The sequence below is a fragment of the Protopterus annectens genome, chromosome 3.part0 (genome assembly GCF_019279795.1).
Source record: "Protopterus annectens isolate FY-2018-M chromosome 3.part0, PAN1.0, whole genome shotgun sequence".
Taxonomy (NCBI): Eukaryota; Metazoa; Chordata; order Ceratodontiformes; family Protopteridae; genus Protopterus; species Protopterus annectens.
Genome location: NC_056731.1, coordinates 1,151,141,087 through 1,151,166,979, shown reverse-complemented (window position 1 = coordinate 1,151,166,979; position 25,893 = coordinate 1,151,141,087). Strand labels below are relative to the sequence as shown.

The 25,893-nt window shown below is 40.3% G+C and overlaps 1 protein-coding gene across 1 annotated transcript in view; it reads right to left on the bottom strand.

The window, feature by feature from the left end:
• Positions 1 to 25,893, bottom strand: part of PIP4P2 (phosphatidylinositol-4,5-bisphosphate 4-phosphatase 2) — an 867,921-nt gene that overhangs the window by 242,158 nt on the left and 599,870 nt on the right. The window contains exon 5 of the mRNA XM_044065378.1: positions 1,412 to 1,464. Coding sequence (XP_043921313.1) covers positions 1,412 to 1,464 — 53 coding nt within the window. The remainder of the gene's footprint in view (positions 1 to 1,411; positions 1,465 to 25,893) is intronic.

Here is a 25,893-nt window from a genome sequence, read left to right as displayed (position 1 = left end):
GCATACATTTTACTTTTTTTTTTTTTTTTTTTTTTTTAACAAAATTGGTTGTAGTACTTAAATGAGACTTTTCTTTGTAAGAAAACCAGTGACAGAGTTTTGCATATCATAAACTGGTAATGTCAACATGGAATGGACCAACTCACAAGTCCTCTAAAGGAAACTAGCGTCAAGTAAAACACTGTACAACAAGGTGCTGGCGTTCCATAACACACATATAATCTATCTGGTCTCTTCTGTGACAGGAAACTAGGAATTAGAACTTCTTGTCAAAAGTATGGCTGGGGTAGAGGGTTAGGACTAGGAATCTGGGCTTTCTCCTGGGTGGGATAACAGGAGAGTGTTTGAAGCCACAGTGTGCCCACCAAATGATGTCCAGCAGAGCATTAACAGTAGGAAAAACAGCCACCTGGCAGTAAAGACAGAAGTACTCACAATGCTGCTGATAGGTACGTATGATGCCAGCAATTTCATCTCTTACAACAAGATCATAAAGACCTGATGGAATTACCACAAGACTGGTGGTGCCCATGCCATGCTACCTACACCCACCGTAACAAAACAAATCAAGACTGAACACAAGCTTGGGCTAAAGTGAAGATCAATGTATGACACCTTCTGTCAGCTAGTCAAGTACTGTGAATACACGGTACACCTACTCATACACGCAAGATGGGATGACTGTTCATAGAAGAACAGCAACACAACCCGGAAAAGGAATTTAAGTACCAAAAGGGCCTATAAACTGCAGGCAGGGACTTACAAACATGTGGATCATCCTTAAAGAAGCTGATGAATAGGAAGAGGGGAACACATACAATCAACTATGAAATGAAATGCCTTACTACATACAACAAAAGTCCAGCTGCTACAACAAAACAGATGCATAGAAATGCTCATATGACCTGCTAACAAGCTTTTTCTCAGTTTTCAGTTTGTTGGTATCAATGTAAAATCTGAATGTAGCCAAGTGTAGATGATATATATACACTGATACAAGTATGAAATGTACTGAACAATTATTGTAAAGCAAAGGGCATTTCATGTGTAAATTCTTCTTCATCTTTAGAAAACGGAGTCAAATGACATTGTATAACATAAATAAATTAAGACACTACTTGCTTACAAAAGGAACATTATTAACCTCAGTAGTAGTGTGCTTTCATTTAATTTACTGTGTGCCTATATATCTACCTACTCTACCATTAAAGACTGAGGAACCAGGAACTAAAACCCATCAGTACGCTAAACTGAACAAATTTGCCATTTGTTCCTATTTAAATAAATGCTTTTTCAGTGTCATATACTCCCAACTTCATAAGGATACAAATAAATTAAACATTTGTGGTTATTGCTATGGTAATGGAACTGTAGCCTAAACTCTGAATCAGACATAATAATAAAAACTTACATTTTTTTGCAGTGAGGGCATTTGGCCAGTGTGTTGAATCTCAGCTCCATCCACTGTAAAAGATAAAGAAACCAGACAAACATGGCATTAGCTTGAGAAATGTCTAAGTTTTTAGGTTAACAGTTTTGTGGTTACGGCTATAACATTATCCCTCTCATTCATCTATGTTTTGTCTTGTTCCCTTACGCATGAGGGTGCCCCTTACCAAGTGCTAACAAAACATTCACACACTTTCTTTCAAAATGTGAACCTAATTTTACATGGAAAAACACTTCTGCTTTGCCTAAACCTGAAAACCAGAGGTTCATGTTTCTTCTTCCTCTTGAAAAATGCTGATAATGTACAGAACAAAATTATCTTTTACTTTTAGGACTGGGCCCCTTTGGAAGATCAGAATACCTGGCACTAGAGAATTCAAACCAAGTGCATACAGATGGTGTTCCTTGTGAATTTTGACTTGGGCAGATGTATTTTTTTCAAAGCAATAAGGAGAACACTTCATGACTGAAAAGTCACCAAAAGCAAATGACCATGAAACAGTATAATCTCCAAGACCAACGGTACAAAAAAAGTACCCTTAAACACTAAGCAGCACTTAAAACACCAAGAAAACCTCAAATCAAAACTGACTTAACCACTGGTAGAGTAAACTGACAGCAGGTTCTTCATAAATGCATCAACTGCCACACAGAAAGGAAGTGAATATTAAATATGAACATTTGCCTCCTTAAAGTCAGATGCATAAGAAAGCTAGTATGTTAAAGGCAGGGAGAATTTATATGGATCCGTTAGGACATTTATTAAAATGTCCACTTGTGTCATCGCTCTTGGAAATGCATACTGTAATCTCCTGGGGCTCACTACACTACAGATTTCAGTTTGGTCAAAAATAAGAAATTTCCTTTAGCTCTGCTACAACATGTAGAAAAAAAAAAAGGCAAAAGGACCACAGAAGCCTTTTTGCATACAGCTTTCAGGGAAAAACAGCATTTTGGACATTAGAGTGCTTATTAGACTTTGCATTTATCTGCAGCAACAGACTTCTCAGCACTAACCAAAGTGAGCTGACAAATTTAACTTTGAAGGATTTCTGCAGTAGGTCAGTCTAGGGATGTTTTTTTCTCTGAGAGCCTGATCTCAGCACAAAATTCTTCCATTCCCTAGCCCTCAAGACAAAGCACTGTACAACTGTTGCCAACTTATACTGCAACATCACACATAGGACTAGAAAAGTTTCCTGACCTCCTACATCCCTTAGTTTTTGTTTTCCTGTTGTTTTCATAGTTCAAGTCTAGAGCCTGAAATTCATTCTACAACAATTCTCTATTTTGCTGCCAAAAGCACCTACTATTTTTAACGGTTCTGTAATCATCAAAATACCAGCCAGAGACAACACAGCTGCTGCCTTTATTACCAGGGACAGGAGCACATGAAGAAGTGACAGGTGCCAGTAGTGTGACCCAACTACCAGAAGAAGATGATACAAAAGCGTCATGCCCTATTTAACTCCTAGCAGAATGGCAACAATAGATGGAATGCAAGGCATTTAAGCTGACAGCATGTTTGCAGAGGAGGAAATCCCCAAGCTGGCCCACAGCAGAGTACCTTCAAAGTCAGATTTGTCAAACTACTAACTGATATACATCACAAAGTCCACTGCTTCAGTGAATGTGAGGTCTAATACTCGCTCTTTGGCTCTCTAGGATGTTGCGATGTTTCCCTTCTTTATTCTTGTTGCCATTGTTTCAAGCTTCTCAATCACTACACATAAGAAAGCTAGATAACGCCAAAAATAATGGCGGGACAAAGGCCCAAAATCAGGGACAATTTGTAAACATTGCTTTCGTAAACATAAAAAGTTGATAAAATACCAGTATGTACTATCATGCAATTTTTGATGGATATCAAGTCTGAAACTCAAATGTCAGTCATTATTTAGTGACTTCAATCCTCACTTATGTGCCAGAAAACCACAAATTTTACAAGGAACAGACCAAAAATATGAGGCAAAAATTTGTGGATTCTGAGAAAATTTGGACAGTTGAGAGGTATGCGCTGTTTTGCTTCCTGGGTATTGTGGTAACGTTAAATAAAATTAATTCTCACTACAACTAAAGTTTGTTCTGCAGTCAGTCACAGGAAATTACACCACACATTCCCCCAAAGATCTACCAACAGGCATTTTCATAAACTTCAGGAAACATGCTGAAACCAAATGGATGGTTTCCCCAAGTAATCCCACAGACAGAGCAAGAGCAAGGAGAACAACAATCAGTACACCAGGCACCATACAAACTTCCTACTTTAAGGCCACTGAAATAGAGAGACTTCTACCTTTCAAAGGCTGGGTGATATCTCACAGTCTGACCCTTTTCAGATGCTCATAGGGAGACGCTTCTTAATGAAATAAAAACAAATTATTCTATTCACAGGAGGTTACTAGGCTAATAGCCCTAGGGCCTTTACAAGCCTAGCTGTGTAATAACCAGAGTACTCTTACTGACCATAGTTAGATGGTCATTGTTAGCAGAGAGAGTCTGTAATCAGCACTGACTGCCCCTGTCCATGAGGAACATAGGTGCCACACCCGGGGTGAATTTACAGTCATCCATCCAGTTGACAAAGTTGTACTTGAATAGGGCCATTGAGGAGGTCTGCTTCACATGGAGTGGGAAGCTTACTCCACAGGATCTGCAATTGCTGGGAGATGCATCTGTCTCTCCAGCATGTTCTGTTAATGTCACAGGCTAGGTTGACATTCCTGGAGAGAGTTCTTCAAGTCCCATTTGATTTGCAGATGTGCAGGATTTCCATTAGGGCAGGGGCAGAGACTGCTCTGTAGGCCAGGCACAGATTGCCTCTTAGCAGTCCGTATGATACTGAGTACAGTGACAGGGCTTTCAGACTTTCCATGTATGGCATGTTTTGGAGGCCCTGGATTTTCTTAGTTAGAAACCTGTGTGGTCTCTAACTGCTGCAGGTGTCTGATGAGGTACATACAGAAGGGAGCATTGTACTCAATTAGAGGTCTGATAAGGGTCGAGTACAGCAGCGCTATAAACTCGCTGGTCTTTGATGTGATACCCTTATTTATGAGATGCACAATGTAGAATGCTTTTCTTACCACTACGGATACATACTGATCAAAGTTTTATTTGCTATCAACCTGTGTTCCCAAGTCTCACACCACTGAGTTTGAGCTTAGAGAGGTTCTATCTATATCATAATTAGCAGGGGCTGCTTCTTTGCCAAAGGGGATTAGGTTCACAGGTTATAACTAGGCTAACTGCCCCTATGGGCCATTTTAAGCCTAGCTACTTACCCCATGTGAGAATGCACCTTGTGTCTTTAAGGTATACACCTTAACCATTACACTGCCCTCCCCAAGTTTATATGTTAGGATCAGGCTAACTATCTTTGTTGGTTTACTATCATTTCCACAAAGTGTCTTCTGCTGAATGCTCACATTGCCGTACCGGTATGTTGAAAATAAAAAGGTTGTTCCACCCTCTTGCCGAACCATGTTAATAGCAAAGGTTCGACATTTGCTGTTTTGGAAATGTGGTCGTTGGAGTGCATGTTCCATTCAATGTTCAATGATGTGGCTCGCTGACTTTCTGTTCGAGGTCTACCTGCTTGGAAAACTGCCTTTCAATGCTAGCATCTACAACAGAAGACTCTCCGTGGAAATGATAGTAAACTGTCTTTGTTGAACATTCCAAGCCCAGCCATTTACCACATGTGAGAATCAAACCCTGTATCTTGTGCCTCTAAGGTGAGCACCTTAACCACTATGCCAGTTCTCCCAACCTATTAACGCTGCAGAATACTTACTTTATCAAAACTTCAGAGCCTACTATCTGTATTTAAACAATTCCAATATTTCCATAGGAAAGCTCTCTTGAGCTGCCTATGCCACAGAATATACCGCTGTGTGGAAAAGCATAAAGCTTGCTTTGTATTGCTCATATTGTTAACTTTTTTATTTGGCCGAGAACACCAGAGACTGTGAATAATACAGTACAAGGCAGGGAAACTGGTGTTCTGCTTAATTCCTCCTCTTTACCTTCAGCAGGTAATCAAAATGTTGTTTCTCGAGTGAATGCGACATCGACGAATGGCGTTGCATACACACAAGATGCTGCAGTGAAGGAACTAGGGGCTAGGAGAAAGACAGTGCAAGTTGTAGCACAAATTCATAATGTAGCTGAAGAAAACAGATTTCAACCTTATTGAGAAGCAAGGCATGGCCCACTCTGCCAACAGTGATTTTTTAGAGAACAGAGGAGTGCAGCCTTTGAATTTTCCGCTACCTGTAAGAGAACAGATGCTACCTGCTTTAAAACAGCAGAACAGAGGTTGCAGCAGGAGCACGATGGGTTGAACAAGAGCCCACACAACATAAAGAAAGCATTTTTCAATCAAAGAAAGACTTCGTGTGGAATTTATCCAGTCATGTTCTGTCTGAATACGAATTTAATTTGTTACAAAAAGGACCGTCTTTTATACCCACTGGTAGGTCTAATTTTGCAGATGTCATATTTGATATAAAGATGTTTACACTTAATTTGATGTTAAAAATGCAGTTTAATGGTACAGAGACTACACAAATGCAAGGTAGTAATGTTTGTAAAAAACCTAGCATATTTATGCCTGCAGTTAACCCATTAGTCAATGCTTTTGAAAAAGAATGTACATAGAGGATGTACATAAATTGAATGATTACAACAGGCAGAAACATTATAAGGGGCAAAAGTCTCATAACTTAACAAAATTAGAGCATGAAGCTTTACTGGGTTTACAGAAGAATGACAATAGTAATTAGGCCTGCTGATAAGGGAGGGCCTATAGTTATTATGGATAAAAGTAAATATGATTCCATTATGTTACACATGCTGAAGGAAGATGTTTTTTATGAGAAATTGCCATCTGCCAGGGTTAAGCTGTTCAAAGAAAAAGTGCATAAGCAATTAAAAGATATGTTTTCGAATGGCATGATAGATAATAGTCTATTGTATTATTTTATGGTTACCTCACCCACTACACCCATTATTTAAGGTTTGCCTAAACTACACAAGAGCACTACTGACCCACCCATGAGGCCTATAGTGTCTGGTAGAAACTGGTGCACTGAACTGGCATCCATTTTTATTGAAAATAGTTTGAGACCACTTTTAAATAGTAGACAGCATGTGTTAAAAGATACGAGAGATCGTCACATTTTCAACAACAACCCTACTAAAGGTTTTCTTATGGCAACACTTGATGTGGTCTCTCTTTTTAGTTATACCTAATATGATTGGGTTGGAAAGTTTAACTAGGTTTATGGAAATGTATTCTGATTTCTCTGAAAGTAAAATTACAATACATTAGGAATTTACTGAGCATTGTCTTAGAAAATAATGTTTTTCTGTTTGGTGATGACCTATACTGGCAGCGTAATGGCGTAGCAATGGATGCAAATTGTGCCAATAGCTACGCCAACGCTGTCATTGCTGTATGGGAACATGAGTATTTACTGAGTGGCCCATATCAAAACAATGTTTTGTTTTTTCATAGATTTGTAGATCTTTTTATTTTATGGGCTAGTGCAGAAGAGGAGTTCTCGGAATTTCTTATGTACTTGAATGCAACCACTACTTTTTTAAGCAGGTAGAAACTGGAGAAAGACATCAGATTAGGTGACTTCACATATGGGATATACCAGCCTAATATTTAGTGGTTTTTCTAAGGGAGAGAATGTTATCCATGTTGTGCATGAAACTCCTTTACGCAAATACAAGATAGTGTAGTCAGTAAGCAGCTTTTTAGCTTTTGGAAATGTTAAGTTTCCTAAGCTCAAACTTCCAAGGGAACACAAATCCACAGTTTGGCAATGCACGTTGTAATCAAATTTCCATGGGGATTACTGGATTTAGTAGAAGAAATAAAATGAAGGTGCAGAGATCTAAATTCTCTCCTGGGCATTTATTAGGCTGATGTAGTATATATATATTGTGTTGTTTTCAGTTGGGCATAGTTCAAGATATTAACAAGTTCTAGCCATAAGAGTTGTTTCAGGGCTATGCAATGGTATGACTTATGACATGTCTGTGCCAGATTTGGCTATTCTGTTGTAGCGACTCTCAAGTTTGCTTATTTATAACGTTTGCAGATTAGTTTGTAGAGAAGCAGCATAAAGTAACCTTGGTAGTAAGAGAGAATTTGTAACTTGGGAATGTGGTGATACGTAGGGTCTGATTTTATAAATATGCCAAGTTAACTCTTGATCGCTCTCTTCTTGTACCCCTTCTCCCTAACTACTTTCTTCACTGCAATCCCCCTTTTTGACTTCTTTGACAACTGCCACTTGTCACACACATCTACACTATCACTTTGTTTAATCTCATTTGTAATTTCAGCTGTTTATACCTATCCAGCTGCTTAACACAGTTTATCTGTATGCCTTACTGCTTGCCACCCTTATTACAGTAGATTTCCCCTTACAGTTGATGTACCTTTCCACTCTATCCCAATAAATATGTACGCTGCTACTCTTTTTCTAACCATTACTTATGTGACCACTTATGCCATCCCATTTACAGTGGATATAAGTTTCTCAGTTAATATTTCTTTTCTGAATACTGCTGTCAATACAAATTTGTTTTCAGATTACTTCGTTATGTTATCACATTGCCACACTATTCACAAGGGCTGTATTTTATCTTCAGCTGATGTTCGCTACCTATGTTGGTCTGCTGCAACTGTTGATATGACTTTCTGCATTACCTTCCATTCTATGTTGAATCTGTAATCAGTATACTTCAAATATTGAAGGAAGTCACAAAATGCCTGCCATAATCTTGTTATAAGTTTTTCTCCCACTAAATATGTTTTGGGAATTTTTCTCCCTGGGACTTTGTTGAAATGGGGTCTTGCTTAACTCCAGTCCAACTTTCATGATAACTAAATACAAATAAAGTTGTTGATTACTTTTGGCCACAACATAGTTAATGTGATGACTGTGTTTGTCATACACACATGATTATGTTTGATCTATAATTACCATCAGATGAAAGCACTTAACTATTAAAAGTCTTTTAACTAGTTCCTTTTGTGTGACAGTGTCTGCATTATGCCTTTTGTTATTGGTTTTGATTTGCTATGTTGTTTCAGCATTCTTTTCTAGTTAATTGATAAAATATATACATATTTTGGCACAGTCTATACATCTGGAAACAAAAGGTTTTAATCATCCAATTGTGATAGTTGACCGTGTCTTCTCAGACTGTTATCTATGAGCCACTACAGCTCTTAATTCAGTGAACCACTGAAGATTCCCTGCCAACTACTTAAAAACTGAGATATTTATAAACCTGAGTAAACTTTTAACAAGTATAAAAGAAAAAATATAGTAGAGACAACCTGTCAGTACATTAGGGATAGGAAAGGATAAAAAGGGAAGTAGCAAAAGTAGGGATGGGAAAGTAAAGGTTAGCAGCAAAAGAAGTGAAGGAACAAATAGCGTACCTTTGGGGGGGGGGGGGCTAGGGAAAACAACGACTTTAAGGGTTAAAAGGGAAATATTCCAGGTTCAGAAAATAAGTTAAGTGCAGGTGGTTTAACAGACTCAATAGACAGATGACTTACTAGCCAAGTCCCACAAATATACATTTTTAATATTTCTCTGTCCGCCAAAGGACACAAAGAATTACTGCAGAAATGCATCCTACAGTGGAGAATGAATTAATCAGAGCACTACATGTCTGTGAAAATACTTCGAAATACTAGGAATGGTTAAATATTACACAGACAAAAAGGGAAGAATATGACAAACATGTACAGGATATGTGGTGGTGTCAACCATAATGGAAGAGCAGGCAGATGGCAGATGAATTGCCTCTAGGACTATTGAAGAAGCCTGTGAAGTAATAAAGGGGCAGGGATGAGGCAAAACTCCAAGTAGTTATGATCCATTGACAGAAATTTGAAGGTAAAACAAAAACAAGGCAGTCCACACCCAGGTGGGAATGTTATAGAAGTTCTTAACAAAAAAGTGACATCTTGATCATGGAAGCAAGATGCTTTTGTAGTTTTCGAAAAGAAAGGAAGAAAGATCTGGTTTGCCATCTTCCTACAGGCCAATATTCCTATTAAATCGAGACTACAAGTTATTTATGTCTTTTATAGCAGCAAGACTGGCAAAACACTTGCCCAAGTGAAGTGAAAATGATTAATGCAGTTTATTTTTGAAGGAAATTCATTTGACAATATTAAAAAACAAACAAACAAACAAAAAAAACAAAAAAACAGGGCTAGCTGTATGGCATACAGATATAACCCTGTCTACGTCATGGGTGACTGGAATTCTAATAGTTACTTGGGAGCCTGTAGGAGTGGACAGGGGAGGAAGGGAATGAGTGGCCACTGCTGTTGCATCAATCCTGGGGTGGATGAAGGTGGCAGACGTATGCCACATGGTTGGAATCTACTGGAAACGCTACATGGTCACGTCATGGAGCTTACTAATGATCCTGTGCTGCCATGTGCAAGTTGCACAGTAAGCAGAGAGGAATTCAGCATGTGAAGGCACACTTTCCCTATGGGGGCAGTATACAGTGGAGCTTAAAAGAGCTTTCCCAGGGGAGGGAGATGCTCCATCTAGGAAGAAAACACTGTCTAGCATTACAATCAAGCCAGCCCACTCCCTATCTCCTGACTCTTGCAATAGAGCAGATGAGCTGACTGGGAATTCCTGGACAGGAACAAATAGGCCTTATGGATCTCACCTCATCCCACCCAAGGATTTCCTGTTCATACTGTGAAATGAATGGGCCAATAGGGTGCACATACAAGAGCCATTGGGCTCCGTTTTGTGCTGAGGGCGGAGGTGGGATATTTTATAAACAGGGTTAGCAATAAAAGATGCCAATGAGAATATGCTGAGTTAGTAATACGTTGTTTGGATATAGGGAAAGCATTCCAAAGAGTATAAAAGAACTATCAAATAAAGGAATCAAGTATCACTGGGTTTACAGAAGAATTTACACAAGTGATTGTGATAAAAAAAATTCACTAGAGTAAATAACCCACATAAAGATATACAAATTTGTTCACTCTCCCTCAAGTATCATTGGGAGCCATCAAAGGTGTGGATTCATGACTACTCCCCCAAGAAATTTCTCTTATGGACAGTATTGCAAAGAAATAGTCACTACAAGCTGCTTTCAGTGAATCACAAAATGAACATTTTTAGTTTTAGCCCCCTATACCCCTCTGTGTGGGGTGAGACACCACAAATCCCACCTGCCTTGCATTTACTAAGCTCATCAAGAAAAGTACAAAGTTAATGCTTGCTATAAGTAGCTTTCAGTGACACTCTTTCACAGTATTGTCCATCAGAGGAATTACTGCTGAAAATGTGACAAGTTCCCAGAGGTGTCTATAAAAGATAGAGGGTAAAAAGGTAAAAATACTCCTGTAAGTAGAAAATGTACCAATATACCTGACAAAAGTATAACAGGACTTGAACATTCTTTTCTTGTACATGGAGAGGTACAGTAACTTTTTGAGGCGCAAGATTGGTAGTGGCCATAAATTATAAATCCATGTGAAAACTGAGCCAAGAGGATGGGTTTCAGTGAGAAGATTACCCAAATTAAATACCTAGGAGTTTGGCTAAGTAAGCTGGTACAAGACTTGGTGAATAAGACATTACAGGATCAAATGACGTGGCTGAAATCTGATGCTAACTGATGGAAAGCAGTACAGTTTGTGTTAGATCAGCGCATACAAGTGTTAACTTTTTGTGTTGCTTCTGCACCTTTACACACTGAAGGCCTTCTCAATCAAAAACATGAAGACAGGCTACCTCAGATGCTAGAAAACCTGGAGTGTCTTGTGATGGACTACTACATGGAAAAGACATTGGTGGATTGGGAGCTCCAGACTCATATATACATAAAAAAATATTAAACCTTATGATGCTAAAAGCAAACTTCTGACTGGTGTAAGGGGTAACAATAAGAGTTTGAGAGGGTTTTTCTTTGCTCATAATATTAAATGATAGTTCTCATGTGTCGAAACAAACACTGACTTTAAAATGACTATTATGTGAGAAGAACCTGAAACCATGGAGATGCTTTTGTCTACAGGGGATAGTGAGAAGGATTCACGGCCACAGAAAAAAGAATGAAAGACAGACTAGGCTAACATAATGGGAGAAAGTGAGATATGGGGACAAGTGCAATACTTGGCATGAAATTAGCCAGAAACATGGTCACTTCTGGTTGAAATTTGAAAGGGATGCTAAATAATCTAAGACAAATGGGACTAAATGAGTTACTAGAGAAAATATTGCCTGAATTACTACTGCTAATAATGAAGGCTAGGGGTGACCTGTCAGTGACAAACAGACTAAGAGTAAGGCAATTAGAGTGCTGAGAAGTAAGGCAATGAAACTGTAACAAAGCTGGATAAAGGTCACAGAAGGCAAATTGAACAAAAAACTGACCATGCTTAAGGTGAGTGGACAAGATATTTTAATGTTATTTTTGTCCCCCCCCCCCCCCACAAGTCTGCCTAACGTCAAGCTTCTCACTGAATGGACGGTATACATTCTTTTATTCACTCTGTGAGTTTCACCCAGAACTGAAATGAAATCTGTCTGAGACGGTTGATATGCAATCATTCAGGGAGCCATGACATTGATTTGTCTTCTTGCTGGTATTTTGGCAATAACAGCATTCTTGAATGCCCTAACCCCAACTCCTGGATGAGGGTCGAGCAGACATCACTGTGGTAGCCAACAATGCACTGACTGCCCCCAATGACTGCCTGTTTCTATGCCCTTACTCTGAAGTTCCCTCTCCCATGACTGCATGCTTCTGTGCACTTACTCTGAAGTCTGCTACTGCTTATAAATGGCTTAGTACGCCTAACTGTCTGTTTCTAAGCTGCTACTCTACATTCCCATTCTTCATCTGAGAGAAAGTGGCAGCATATGTGCCCGACTATGCCCTCCTGCCAGAATCAGCCTACCTATCCTCCCTACCTGCAATGTCAAGCACCACAGCTTTAATGAAACAGAGTCAAATGTACTGTACTTCAGGCTTTAGCACTTTATTCCACTGGTACTGTCATTAATTGCAAAGGTACATTTCCAAATATTTTAAATTTTGAATATTTTCCTGGAAGAGTCTGCAAAAATTCTTTCTGGTAGTTGGCACAGAGGGTTACAGCTCTGAGCTGCAGTTCCTGTGGTACAGGGCTTGATTCCCTCAGTGCTCATTTGTCTACTATGTGACCATGGATCATCATCTCAGAAAAGGGATTTTGCAGCCAGTGGACCTGTCTGGTTAACAGATAGGTATTATTATTATTATTATTATAAGTATTATTAAAACCTACGGAGATTGCAAGAGATGCTTTGGTAGTCAAATCTAACATATTGGGGCTGTGATACAGGGAACATGAGACCTGGAAGTATATATTTTTGTCCTGATAAGAAGCCTAAAAAAAATCTTTGGAAATGCAGGAACACATTTCTAAGCCAAGAGAAACTATTAGAACTAGCAAAAACGAACAAGCATTGGTCAGTTTGACAATGGCAGTGGCTAAAAAAGCAATACCTAGGAAGTGAAAACCAAAAACTGAAACGACCACTGATGAAGCAATTAATATTGTAGATGAAGTGGAGATAGACAACAGAAATGCTATTGGTCCAAGTTTATGTTTATGCCTGCCATAGCATACACAGAAATCACTGTAATGTAAACTGGTGAAAAAAAACCCAACTTTTTTATAGATACCTTTATGTGATTTAAAAAAAGTTTTTTTGTCAATCAGACAAAATACCAAAAAATCTACAATTGGGGGCTTGATGGAGCTGAGTCAGTTACAGAAAAAAGTACAAAAGAGAATACAGAATGAAAATGTTACCTTCTGGAGACTCTCAAAGGACTACACCTACCATTTTGTAAACAAAAAAATCTTTACTGAATTATCACTTTTGACCCAGGCAATCACAGATGTATATAAATGAAAAACTATTACTGACATATGTTCACTTGTGAACAATATACATCACATATAATCTTCTCTACAGTTATTGGCCATTAAACTTCAATCCTCTTCCAAAACATTATTTTGCATGCACTGTTCCCACAATTCACATTTTTTCTATGCAATTTACACCTACCCTTTTCTACAGATCCCACTTCCAGTTTTATCTCTGACTATATTTACTATCTATAGTTAGCTTAGACTTTGATTTCCCTTTTCTAATAATTGCTTTTTTGTCAGCCACCGAAATTAAACTCAGTAAGGACTTACTATGTCTAGGCAACTCTGATTCTGTATCACAGCTCAAAAAGAAAAATGTTTTTTTCTTAGTTACGCCAACTTGCTCACCCGGTATTGACAGAGTAGTCTGCAAGGAATTTTTACAATCTGGACAATTTATTATACTGCAAAAAAAGTGTTCCCAATTACCTCTTTCTTGCCCGTCACACCTCCAACTTTTGCAATCTACTTGAGGAAAAAATATTTAGAGTCTGACTGGGAATATAAATACCTATGCAAACACTTCCAAGAAAAAATCCTAACTTTTCTAAACTCTGTTGCATATTTGGGAGACATACATATATCCTCTTATTGTTTCTTTGTGAATTGCTCATCCAATCTCTCTTCCCAATCCTTTCTAACCTTCTCTGATTGATTCCTATAATTATCATGCAATATTTTATATGCCCTACTGATTATCTCTTTTTAACAGCAGCTTCTCTTCTAGAATCTACTAAAAACTCTACCAGTGTTGCTCTTTCACATAGGACCCCCCTATTCTTTTTCTCTTGCCTATACTCAGATATCAATCCTTGACAGGGAAGGCAATTCTCTAGCTCGCAGTCTAAGTGTATTATTGGCCTCTTCCCATTCTATTACCTTCCCCTCTCCAATTACTTGCTCCCCGTACCTTGGTTCCTTTGCCAGTTTTCTCCAGTAAATTCCAGCTTCCTCTCGCCTATTGTCTGTATCCCTACTTGCAGCCATTCCTACCTGCAGTATCTCCTTTCTCCATTCCCATGCTGGCTTAGTTCTTAGAATATTTTGTTACTTTATGAATACAATATTCTGTATGGCTATTGTTGTTCTACTCAATGACCTGCTTCCAAAATCCTAGTCTCTCATGATTTCTTGAGCTTCCCTCCCCTATTTCATCATCATCCCTTCCTACTTTGAATTGTAACTTTCTGCTTGTGCTATGTAGACAAGTCTTAACTGTGCAGCTCTGAAATACCCCTTCAAATTAAGTGATCACAAACCACCTTGTTCTACTGGAAGGATAAACTTATCCCACTTGACTCAAGCTCTCTTCCCCTCCCAAATAAAATCCTTCATTGCTTTATTTACTGCTATCCACCACTTCTCCTCTGGTTGATAAAAATATGCCTGACCTGTGTATAGAACTAAAGATTCTAAAAACATTTGCACTGCTTGTACCTTGCTATCCATAAAACGGAGCTTCCAGTTTCTCAATTTTTGTATTATCTTTTGTTCCGTTTACTTTATAGTGGTGCTACCTGTTTGTATTTAGGAGCACGCTATGTTGTTGCAACAGTACTTTTACTGTTCATGACTTGAAAGGGAAAGTGACAGTGACTTGTTTTGCCTGTGATGGCTTACTAGAATAACAAGTCAGACATTGCGATAGTTGGCCTCTATGAAGGAATAAGATCACAGTCTCAAAGTCATTCAAGTTCGTGTTACTGTCGATTGTAAAATACATCGCATGTATTTATAGCGTATGACTTCCGTGGAACTTGGATTTGGGATTTTTACTGAAACATCACTCTTGCCTGCAGTTTTATGACAAATTTTTTGATTGATACTATGGTTCCATGTTGTGTGTCATTATGATCAAAACTCTAATAACATTAGATAAGCATATCTCTCAACTTCTTTACTCAAGTATTCTGCAAAAAGCCAAACTTAGTTTCTAGAAGAACTGATTTTGATTTAGCATGCATTTTCTGAAGGATATGAAGTCTCAAACCAGAGTGTCTGTCATTACTGTAATTGATAGCACTGGGAATAAAGGTTACCTGTGCAAAGCATGTTTACAGTTAGTAAAATGGCAAGCTCTTGAATTTCCTATTTATTATTGTTGAACCACACGCTATCAAATTAAATAAGGCATCAGCTCTATTAAAAAAAAAAAGAGAAAAGTGTGCTTGCATGTGTAAGATTAATCATAAGTGTGTGTGTGTGTGTGTGTGTGTGTGTGTGTGTGTGTGTGTGTGTGTGTGTGTGTGTGTGTGTGTGTGTGTGTGTGTGTGTGAAATGCATTTTTAGAAGTTTTTTTACCCGGTTCAATTATATGTTCGATTATCCGAACTACCTAAGGTCCCAATTAGTTTAGATAAGTGACTCTCTACTGTATTTATTTCATGAATTACCAAGGTCTAGGTATTAATGCTACATTGTATTTTGTAAAGAAATAAGCTTCACTGCACCTTTTGCATCACATGCCAAGTGTTACATGGCCACATCCTATAACACTGCCATATCAGGTGTATAACAGATGCCTGTTCAACATATCAGTTCATCAGCAAGAAGACCCACTATGGAGGGTAGATGCCAGAATTTCCTTTACATTTCTGCCCTTTGCAAAAACCTACTACTGTTCCTACAAACACATATTACTCACAAGTATAGTAAGGCAAGCTCTTTCTCTGTATTTTCCACTTTGATCCCTATACAATGACTGAATATATCAAGAAAGACTCAAAAAATTAAAGGAATAAAAAAAATATGCTTGCTTACCTCACAATAAAGAGAGGCTGTCCAAGCCCAGGGGCTAAAGGAAGGTAATAATAACTCAAGTAATAATGCAAAGGGTTCTTCTTGGTGATTTACCAATATGGTTAAGCACACACTAATAATGAACTTCAAAGGCTCTCTAAAGTGGATAACTGCAAGGAAGAAGCCTAAGTGGTGAAACATGGGGGGGGGGGGGGGTGCAGTCTGGAACTAGGGAATTGGCAAAAAACAAGTGCTTAAATGTCTGAGTCCTGAAGCACTAACTTGCCAGTGGAGGCCATACTTCTGTACATCAGACTTCTATCAGTAATGCTTGGTGAAGGCATAGGCTAACTCACTAACTTGCTAAGGAACAAAGATTTGCAATGGAGATATTCATGAAACTGGCACTGGAAGCAGCCATACTACTATACAAGTGTTTTTTTTTTCACTGCAGCATGTTCCAGTACACAGTCAGTCACTTGATGGCAAAGTGCAGTTAACCATTCACTTGGGTAGCGTTTCAGTTGGCATTCCAAGATGGAATAAAAACAAAATGAGATCTACTTCTCTAACCTCATACACTCACTTCAGGCAAATCCTGAGCTAAGACTGAACATCAAAGTATGAAAGGCTCTTCTTCCCAGCAGATTCTGCCTCCGGGAAGAAAACCGACAAACAGACTGCTTTGCAGGTTAAATGTGGCTTAACCTTAACAAACATGTGCATGATCCCTGTCAAAGATCAAACCAGATTCTTCCATGATAAATGCTGCAGCTCAAAGAAGGAACAGTGATGGCTCCAGAAAAGGAGTCTTCCAAATTACAGCCTTGAGAAGAAATTAATCTTCAGCTCAAACCATAGTCCCAAAGAAATGATTTCCTTATCGATGCAGAAAGGTAGAAAACTACTTACCAGGCTAGTGATGGGCCGCAGTCTTGCCTTCCACAAGATTTCCACTTAACGTACAGAGAGAAGCATGCATCGGTCTGTGATACATGATAGAAATCAAACAGATGCTTAAAGTAGTCAGGATCACATCCAAACAAAACAGATAGCATCTCCAAAAAAGACAGAGCATCACTTTGACTTAACAGAGTAATTCTGCCACAGGCTTGGCATCAATGACTTCTGAACATCTGAATGGAGCATGAAGCATATGAACTAAAGTAGAAGCCAAGCACTGAGGTGGAGTCAGCTGTTTCTCCCAGCTAGGAGGGACACATACTGCTTTCACTAACCAATGGCCTGACAATCTGAAACCACACCCTTCTCAACCATCACAGATAAAGATGAGCAGTTTTACTCTTCTATCTGAATTGTGCAATCAGGGAATGGATCAGAAGAAAAGGAGTGTGGGAATTTTGTTTGCTTGCTGCAGGGAGAGTATACACAATTCCCTTTAAGTACCCCACTCCTAGGAGACCTTGACTAAATAAAATTCTTGCATCTCACAACTCCAGGTGAAGAATGAAGTACCAGATGAGGATGACTACGTCTATTAATGTACTTTTTGAAATACAAACAGGTGCAAAACTAATACTCCAGCCAGTGCACACTATATTAGCACTGCTCCTCTGCATAGAGGTATTAACATGTACCACCTGCATTTGTAGAACAGGAGCAAGAGGACTCTATTCAATTCCTTCTAAAGCTTTTAAGAAGAGGCTCAGTCCCTTTGGCTCCAGGTGATTTATGTGAAGTTCCACTATCCTGGGAGCTCCACTGTTCCTGGACCAGGGAAAACCTAGGTAAGCTCTTCAACCAACTAGTAAAGCATTCATTATCAGTACCCATAGCAGGCGTGGCTGCAGGAAGGGAAGGTCCGAACAATGAGACTGGTTGGAACTGTATACCACTATACAGTCCAGTGAGTCTTGTCTCGATACTAGCAGTAGACCCATGACAGAGTGACTGCTTTGCAGCCACTGAAACCTCACACTTCAACGCAGCACACTCTTCTTCAGGCACAGAACTACAAAGATTTGGTTGTGATAAGGCCTAAAATCAAGAAGCATAGAACCATAACTGCGATCCAACACAAGCTGCTAAGGCAATGACATCAAAGACCCTTTATTCAGGCAGAAATGATTGATGCTGAAAAGTGGCCAGTACCGTGCCAGTGAAGGAAATTCTCTGAGATGGAACCAAACCTGACTTCTTCCATACTATCGGTTAAATGATGGTCTTATCACCCAATGGTACAAACAAGGGCCTTTACCAAGTACTCATTTTATGAGGCTACCAGAAATCGGTCACCCTGATAAAATAAAGCAGGCAGTTCCATCTAATGCAAGAAATGGTGGTTAGTGCTGAGGATTAAAGCAATGAGCTGTTAACCTGCTTGCTGCAGTCCAGGGACTGATTTTATCAGCCTTCATTTGTGTACTGTGCAACTCTTAGCACATCACTTAACCAGCCAGTGCTGCCAGAGTCTGGAAAAGGTCCACATGGATCACTATTCTACCCTGGTTAACAAAAACAAAAACAAAAAAAAAATAACCTCTGCTACACTTCCCTGTTACCTTGGTAAACACTCTGCAGAGGAGACCAACAGGCAAACACTCCAATAAAAGTGAGGCTCTTTGAGAGAGACCCAAATAAAATCTCATGCATAAACCCCAGACAGAGCTACAATGGATCCACCATCAGAGTTGACTGGGAATCTAATATATCATGTATATTTTCTGAAATCACTGTTTTCCAGAATGGGATGAACACCTTCTTTCTCCGTACAACACAGTAAAGATGTCTTTTTTCAGGGGAAGAACAGACTTTCTTTTGCTGAGCAGACTTTGGGTTTGTTCTAAGAGTTCTAAACAGACTACCTAGTAACTTAAGTGAAGCACTTTCTGGGAAACTTCTCAGATGTGGCCATCCACGTCAAGAACACATTAGTCCATAGTGAGAGCTCTCTAACCTAAGGTATACTTGCAAAACCAAACTCCTATTTGTGGTCATGCAGTGTAGCCAACTGTACTGCCAAAGAGTCACCCGTTTAAGAAACTTTCTGGTGTTGGAAACAATAACTCTTGAGGAATGACTTCATCCCATTAGAAAGATGATTCTCTACCTGGGACACTTGCTAAGCCAAGAAGAAAAATGATTATGGGTGTCATAGGGACCCTTCATGGTGGTTAAGGTCCTCCTCCTCTTTTGGAGGCCTTCAAACATATCTTGGGAAACCTACTCAAAATGGACATCATCTTAGTGGGGGAATACAGAATGGACTACCTAAGCTACTCACTGAATGAGGGCATCTTAAGCCAAACCATCTGGCACAGTCATATAGCCGAAACTGGAAAATGCATCAGCAAAGTCAAAATTACAACAGGAAAAATAAAAAAAAAACATTGTGGACGCAGCTGTAAGGGTCTCTTCCAGTGCATCCTTGATTCCAGACTCAAGAAAGACTGCAAGATCCATGGGGGAATAGCCAGTGACAGGTGATCAAAGCCCAACACAGCTGAGAACAACATGCTCATCAGCAATGAGTTTTAATCAAAACCAAATCAGCTGAAAATAACATCCTCTTACCCACATTGTTCAAACTCTGGATTTATTATTCAGTGGCAAAATTGAAAGATCTGACTGAAAGAGAAACTTAAAAAGGTCTCTACAACCACAGTGAGAGGTGTTTTTCTATTTACATCAAAAATAAATGTACTTCAAGGCTGGTCAAACAGGACAATGCAGGTGACCTGCTCCATGTTTAAAATCACCATAGGTAAAATCCATTACCACTTCCTTGTAAGCTATATGTCCCCCTCTATGACCTAGGAAACCCATACCATGTAGTTTAAACGTATTAGAAACGCTAACTATACAACCCAATACCATAATCATGGACGACTAATTACTGTACTATTAACTAGGAATCCTATAAGACACCAAACGTACATGCACAGGGATTCCTGGATTTTCTAAACACAAACTCCCTCGACCAGATGGTCAATACACCAACTAGGGGTGCAACCATACTGAATTTGGTCCTCACTAATATGGAAGACTGCTGCAAACCCCATACTGTAATGCCTTCCCTGGTAAGGTCACACCACAAAATGGTCTCCTTTGAAGTAAAAAAATAAAACCAGGGCACCCAGTTAAATCTGGAATAAACAAACTATTTTAAGGCTAACCTCCTGCTATTAAATGAGGAACTGGCAAAATTTCAAGCCCCCATAAACCCTGAGAGCACTTCTGCCTATGCAGAACTGTTCATAGAAACCCTGTACAAGCATGTTAATAGCTGCACAGAGGCAGCTGTATGCACCTGGAAGAAGTATGGAAGTAACTCAAAAAAGCAAGCCACCCTAGTGGAATCACAAACTCAATCGGCTGTATAACAGGAGGAAGGAAATAATGGCGAAAATTAGGAGGTGCAGCACCTAGGAGGATAAAAGCACTCTCAAACTAAACAAACAACTCAGAGGACAAGTAAAGTCTACCCAAGCCAAAGCTGAGGTAAGTTTGGCCCCCAGGCCAAGGACAACCACAAAGCATTCTTTAGCTGTGTCTGCAACCTCAAAGGGTATACACAATTGTGTGCAGAGTTAATTGTAAATGGAGCCACCTACACTGAGCCAGAAGAGATAGCAAACCTCCTGGGCTGATGAATTCAGCTCCAACTTTAGCCCTCTCTCCCCCCTCAACCTTCCCTTAGGAAATATCAAATATAACTCTCCCTACTATCACTAGGGAACAGGTCCTTAATCTCCTCTCTAAGACCAAGAACACTGCATCTGTTGGCTCAGACAATATCACAGAATGCCTTTTAAATAGCATGAAACATGACCTATCAGGGCCTCTGGAATTACTATTTAACTGCAGCCTCCAAACAGGCTTCATGCCTCATGAATGGAGAAAGGCAACAGTCATCCCTCTGCATAAAGGTGGGCCATCTATAGACCCTGGAAACTACAGACCCATAAGCCTCACTAGTCTTATATCTAAAGCTATGAAAAGAATTATCATGGAAATTACCAACAGAGATGTAGTAAACCACCAGACACAGGAACCTACCCAGTTTGGTTTCGTCAAAGGCAGATCATGCCTACTCAACCTGGTGGACTTCTTACAGAAGGTCACCAAAACAACAGATGTGGGCAAAATCGTTCACACTGCCTACCTTAACCTGGCCAAGGCATTTGACACAATACCCCACTCAGGCACTGTTGACAAACTCAAGAGGTTAGGTACAACCTGTACGCCAACCAGTGGATAGCCAACTGGCTCACAGACAGGACCCAAGAAATTAGAATTGGGGAGTCCACCTCTACAAAGATGCCAGTCACAAGTGGAGTCCCTCAGGGATCAGTCCTTAGATCGTTACTTTTTGGCATTTACTTCTGAGAAGTCAAGGTCAATGTCCGTGGTCTCTGGCTGACTAAATTTGTAGATGATTGCAAATTAGGAGCAGTCATTGAATCTCACACTGATAAATGTTCTCCAGGAGGGGCTGACAGACAAACAAGTGGTGTCACAGCCATGGACTAAAACTAAATGCCAAGAACATAATAGTATCCTTTGGGAAGTCATCCATCCCTGGTAACCATCATACTGACAACACACCTCTTAGAGTTGACCCAGTAGTCAAGGACTTAGGGACACAAAGATAGTAATCTAGCCTTTGATCATCATGTGTCTACAGTGGTGAAGAAATCATTCTATTTTGCACAACGTATAAAAAAGGTATGTCATCTAAGTCCAGGGAAGTCATTGTTCCACTGTATTCAGCATTCAACAGACCTAACATTGAGTACAATGCCCCCTTTGGTATGTACCTAACCAAGCATATCTAACAATTGGAAAGTCCACAGAGGTTCCTCACTAAAAGAATACAGGGCGCAAGTAATATGTCCTATACAGACCACTTCAAGGCCCTATCCCTGTATTCAGTCTCCTACAGGATTTTGAGCGGAGATCTAAGGCTGGCATACAGGGCATTGTCAAACCCCACTCTGATGGACCTTGTGCATATCCACAAAACAAACAACACCAGAATTACCTGTTCTAAAGACTTACCTATGATATAAACAGGACCTGCTGGAGAGATAGGAATGCATCCCAGAGACTACCTCATCTATGGAACAGGCTCCACATCCATGTGAAACAGAGCTCCTCCCTAACCTAATTCAAGTGCAACTTGGACAACTGGATGGGAAACCAGAAATTCATCCCTGGTTTGGCACCTACATCTCTAATGGACACAGGTAACCTGTAAATGGTTCATCTCCCAGACCCATGCTTACACTTATCAAGGGTATCTGATCTTGTCAGAGATTTGGGCTGCATGACTAAGCTTAAAAAGGCCCTTGTGGTCATTAGCCTAGTAAACGACTATGAACCTATGAGATATTTCCCTACTGCTAACAACATGGGGTAACCTGGTTTCATCCAAAGCATTAACCTACAGGATCATAGGAAGTTACTAACGCTATTGATCCTAAGGCCCTTACAAGCCTAGCCAAGAATTTAGCCTATGTTCTGATAAGTCAGCACCCTGTCCAGCAGGGACACAGATGGAATCCCAGGGGTGTATTTTCTGTTCCATATTCAGTTATCCAGGTTGTGCTTAAAAAAAGGTTAATGAGGTACTCTGCTTGATGTGGAGAGGGAGTCCACAGAAGGCGGAGTTTCTGGGACACAAATTTGTCCTGCCAACAAATCCTATTGATGTCACAGACCAGGTTAAAGTCACGCGTGTGAGTTACTTGAGTGGAGCTAGACTGGCGGATATGCAGCAGTCCCATCAAGGTGGGTCTGACATTGCTTTTTATGCCAGACAGAAGTCACCTTTGAGGAGTCTGTAGGAGACTGAGTAGTGGGACAAGGCTTTTAGCCTATCTATGTAGGGTAGATGTTTGAGGCCCTGGATTCTCTTTGTGAGGAACCTCTGTGGTCTTTCCAGCTGCTGCATATGCTTTGTGAGGTACATGCCGAAAGGGGCATTGTACTCGATAATGGGTCTTACAAGGGAAGAATACAGGAATGTTATGACTTCCTTGTCCTTGGATAAGATACCCTTACTAATGAGGTGGGCCATGTAGAAAGCTTTCTGTACAACGGAGGCAATATGGTGGTCAAAAGTCGGTTTGCTATCAACCTGGGTGCCCAAGTTTCTTATGACTGATTGCGTGCTTAGGACCTTGTTATTAATGTGATTTGTTGGGATACCACTCTCCCCAAAAGGGATGATGATGCATTTTTTGGCATTTAGTCTGAGGCCATGTTTCTGACACCAGTTATTTGTTTGGGCGAGACCCACTTGGAGGATGTCCACATCACTAGGGGAATTTATGATAGTGCCCAGCTTGCAGTCATCTGTAAACTTGGTCAGCCATTGCCCACTGGTTTCAGCCTGCAGCTCAGAAAAGTACATCCCAAACAACAGAGGCCCCAAGCCCGATCCCTGGGGCACACCGCTCATTATGGGTCAACTGCTTGAGGTGGTTTCCCCAACTTTGACTAGGTGGGTTTTATTAGTGAGACAGTTTGCCACTCATCTGGTAACAAACGAACTGATGCCTACTTGACAGAGTTTATTTATTATACCACAGTGGGGAATTGTATTGAAGGCTTTGGCCAGCTCAAGGTAGGTGGTGTGCACAGACTTCCCCCTGTCCATGGCTCTAGTGACTGTCTCAAAGAACTTGACCAAATTTAACTGGCATGACTTCCCCGTTGATGAAGCCAAACTGTGAGAGACTGAGTGTTTGGAGATTGCCAAAGTCCTTGTTAATGAGGTCCATGATAATCCTTCCTTGGCCTTACAGATTAGGCTAGTTAGGCTGATGGGTCTATAATTCTCTGGATCGGTGGATGCTCTACCTTTGTGCAAAAGGATGACGGTGGCTGTCCTCCACTCGGCTGGGATGAAGCCGGTACTCAGGCTTTGCTTGAATAGGGTGTCTAACGGTACTGCAAGTTCCTGTCTGAGTTCATGTAGGATGCAGCCTGGGATGTTATCAAGTCCCATGGAGGCTGAATATTTTGCCTTTGAGTGGGCAGTGATGACTTGTTCCCCAGAGATAAGGGGAGGGGAGCAGGTGCTGTGGATGTCCTGATTTACTTATGCGAGGGGCAGAGGGGTGAAGTTTTCACTGAACCTGTCTGCCAGCAGGTTGGCTATATCTACAGCATTTGTGTATGTGGTGTCCTCGACCACCAGTTCTCAGCATATCTGAGTGCTTCCTTTGAGACTATGGACATATGTGAAGAAGGCCTTATGACTTAGATGTGGCCAGTTTAGACTCAAAGTTTACTTTGGAGGATTTCACTAGTGCTCTTATTTGCTTGTTCATGTTAAGGAGAGATTGCTTCCAATTAGGCACCTGCTCCTTCTCAGTCCTGGACAGCAATTTTTTCCTTTTATTACAGTTTATTTATTGCAGATGTCCACCAGACACGTTTATTATTCCTTGAGGAAGAGGATTTTGTCCTGTCTGGTATTCCTGATTCCATGCAGCTACATTAATACTCGTGTAGTAGTTTGGTGTAGGTTTTGACATATGTGCCAGTTCCTATAGAGGGGGAGGGGGCTCTAAAGCTGTTTATACCTTCCCTCAGGAGACTGTAATCAGCTTTGGAGAAGTTTTTTTATTTGACCCTAATTGGGGGGGGGGTGAGGAGATGGTGACTTTTGAAAGTGATCGCTTTGTGGTGAGATCTTACCAGGGATGATGACACTGTAGGGATGCTGCAGTGGTTACTCATGTTGGTTAATATCAAATCCAAGACATGATCACCTCTTGTGGAGGTGTCGATCAGCCAGGCCAAGGCATTTGCATTGATGAAATCAAGGAATCTCTGGGCATTTTTGTCTTGGCATGAGTAGTTCTTCCAATCTATGGTTGGGTAGTTAAAGTTGCCCAGGATCAGGGTAAGGGGTTGAATCTTGAAAGATTTAAAGAGGTCCAGATAGGTGGAGTGGATATCTTGAGTCAAAGTTGGGGGCCTGTAGCTAGCCATGACTTGAACAGTGGTCTTGTCAATGGTTAGCTGCACCTGGAGTGTCTCCTGTGTCATACTGTCTGACCAGTCTTGAGGTCTGTATGTCTTTAATATATATTGCAACTCCACTTCCTTTTGCTTTGCTGCCCATGGTTTGGGGTCTGAACGTATGATAGGATGAGTAACCTGGTATGGCTGGCATGCTCTCCGCAGCTTTGAACCAGGTTTCTGTGACTGCACAAATGTCAGCATCTTTCAGGGTTAAGAATGCTTGCAATGAGTGCAATTTCATGTTTAGACTCCTGGCATTTAGCAGCATAACCTTTAATTTGCATTTTGATTAAATTTTCATGTTGGTAGTTTTGACCTCATGGCATTACCTAAAAAGGGACTATGGTGGAGGAAACAGCCTTTGCCAGAAGCTTGAAGCCCAAAGGAGAAAGATGTAGGCCATCTCTCAAACCATCATGGTGTGCTGATCATGTCTTCCAAGGTTGTCAGGTACTGGATCTCTTTGGAATGACACCAGAAACTAAGCCAATTGTTAAAGTCAATCATTTTCTGTTTGTACTGATGCATCACTCTGGGTGACAGTAAAATGCTGCTTAAAGCTAGGAACATACCTGTCCAGGACACATATCCAGTGAACTTGATCATGTTTTTCTTCATATAGTCCAGGGAGGTACACCTCAAGTCATTCATGCCAACATGGACTATGACAGAGTCATAATAGTACCGGTTGTTGAGAGACT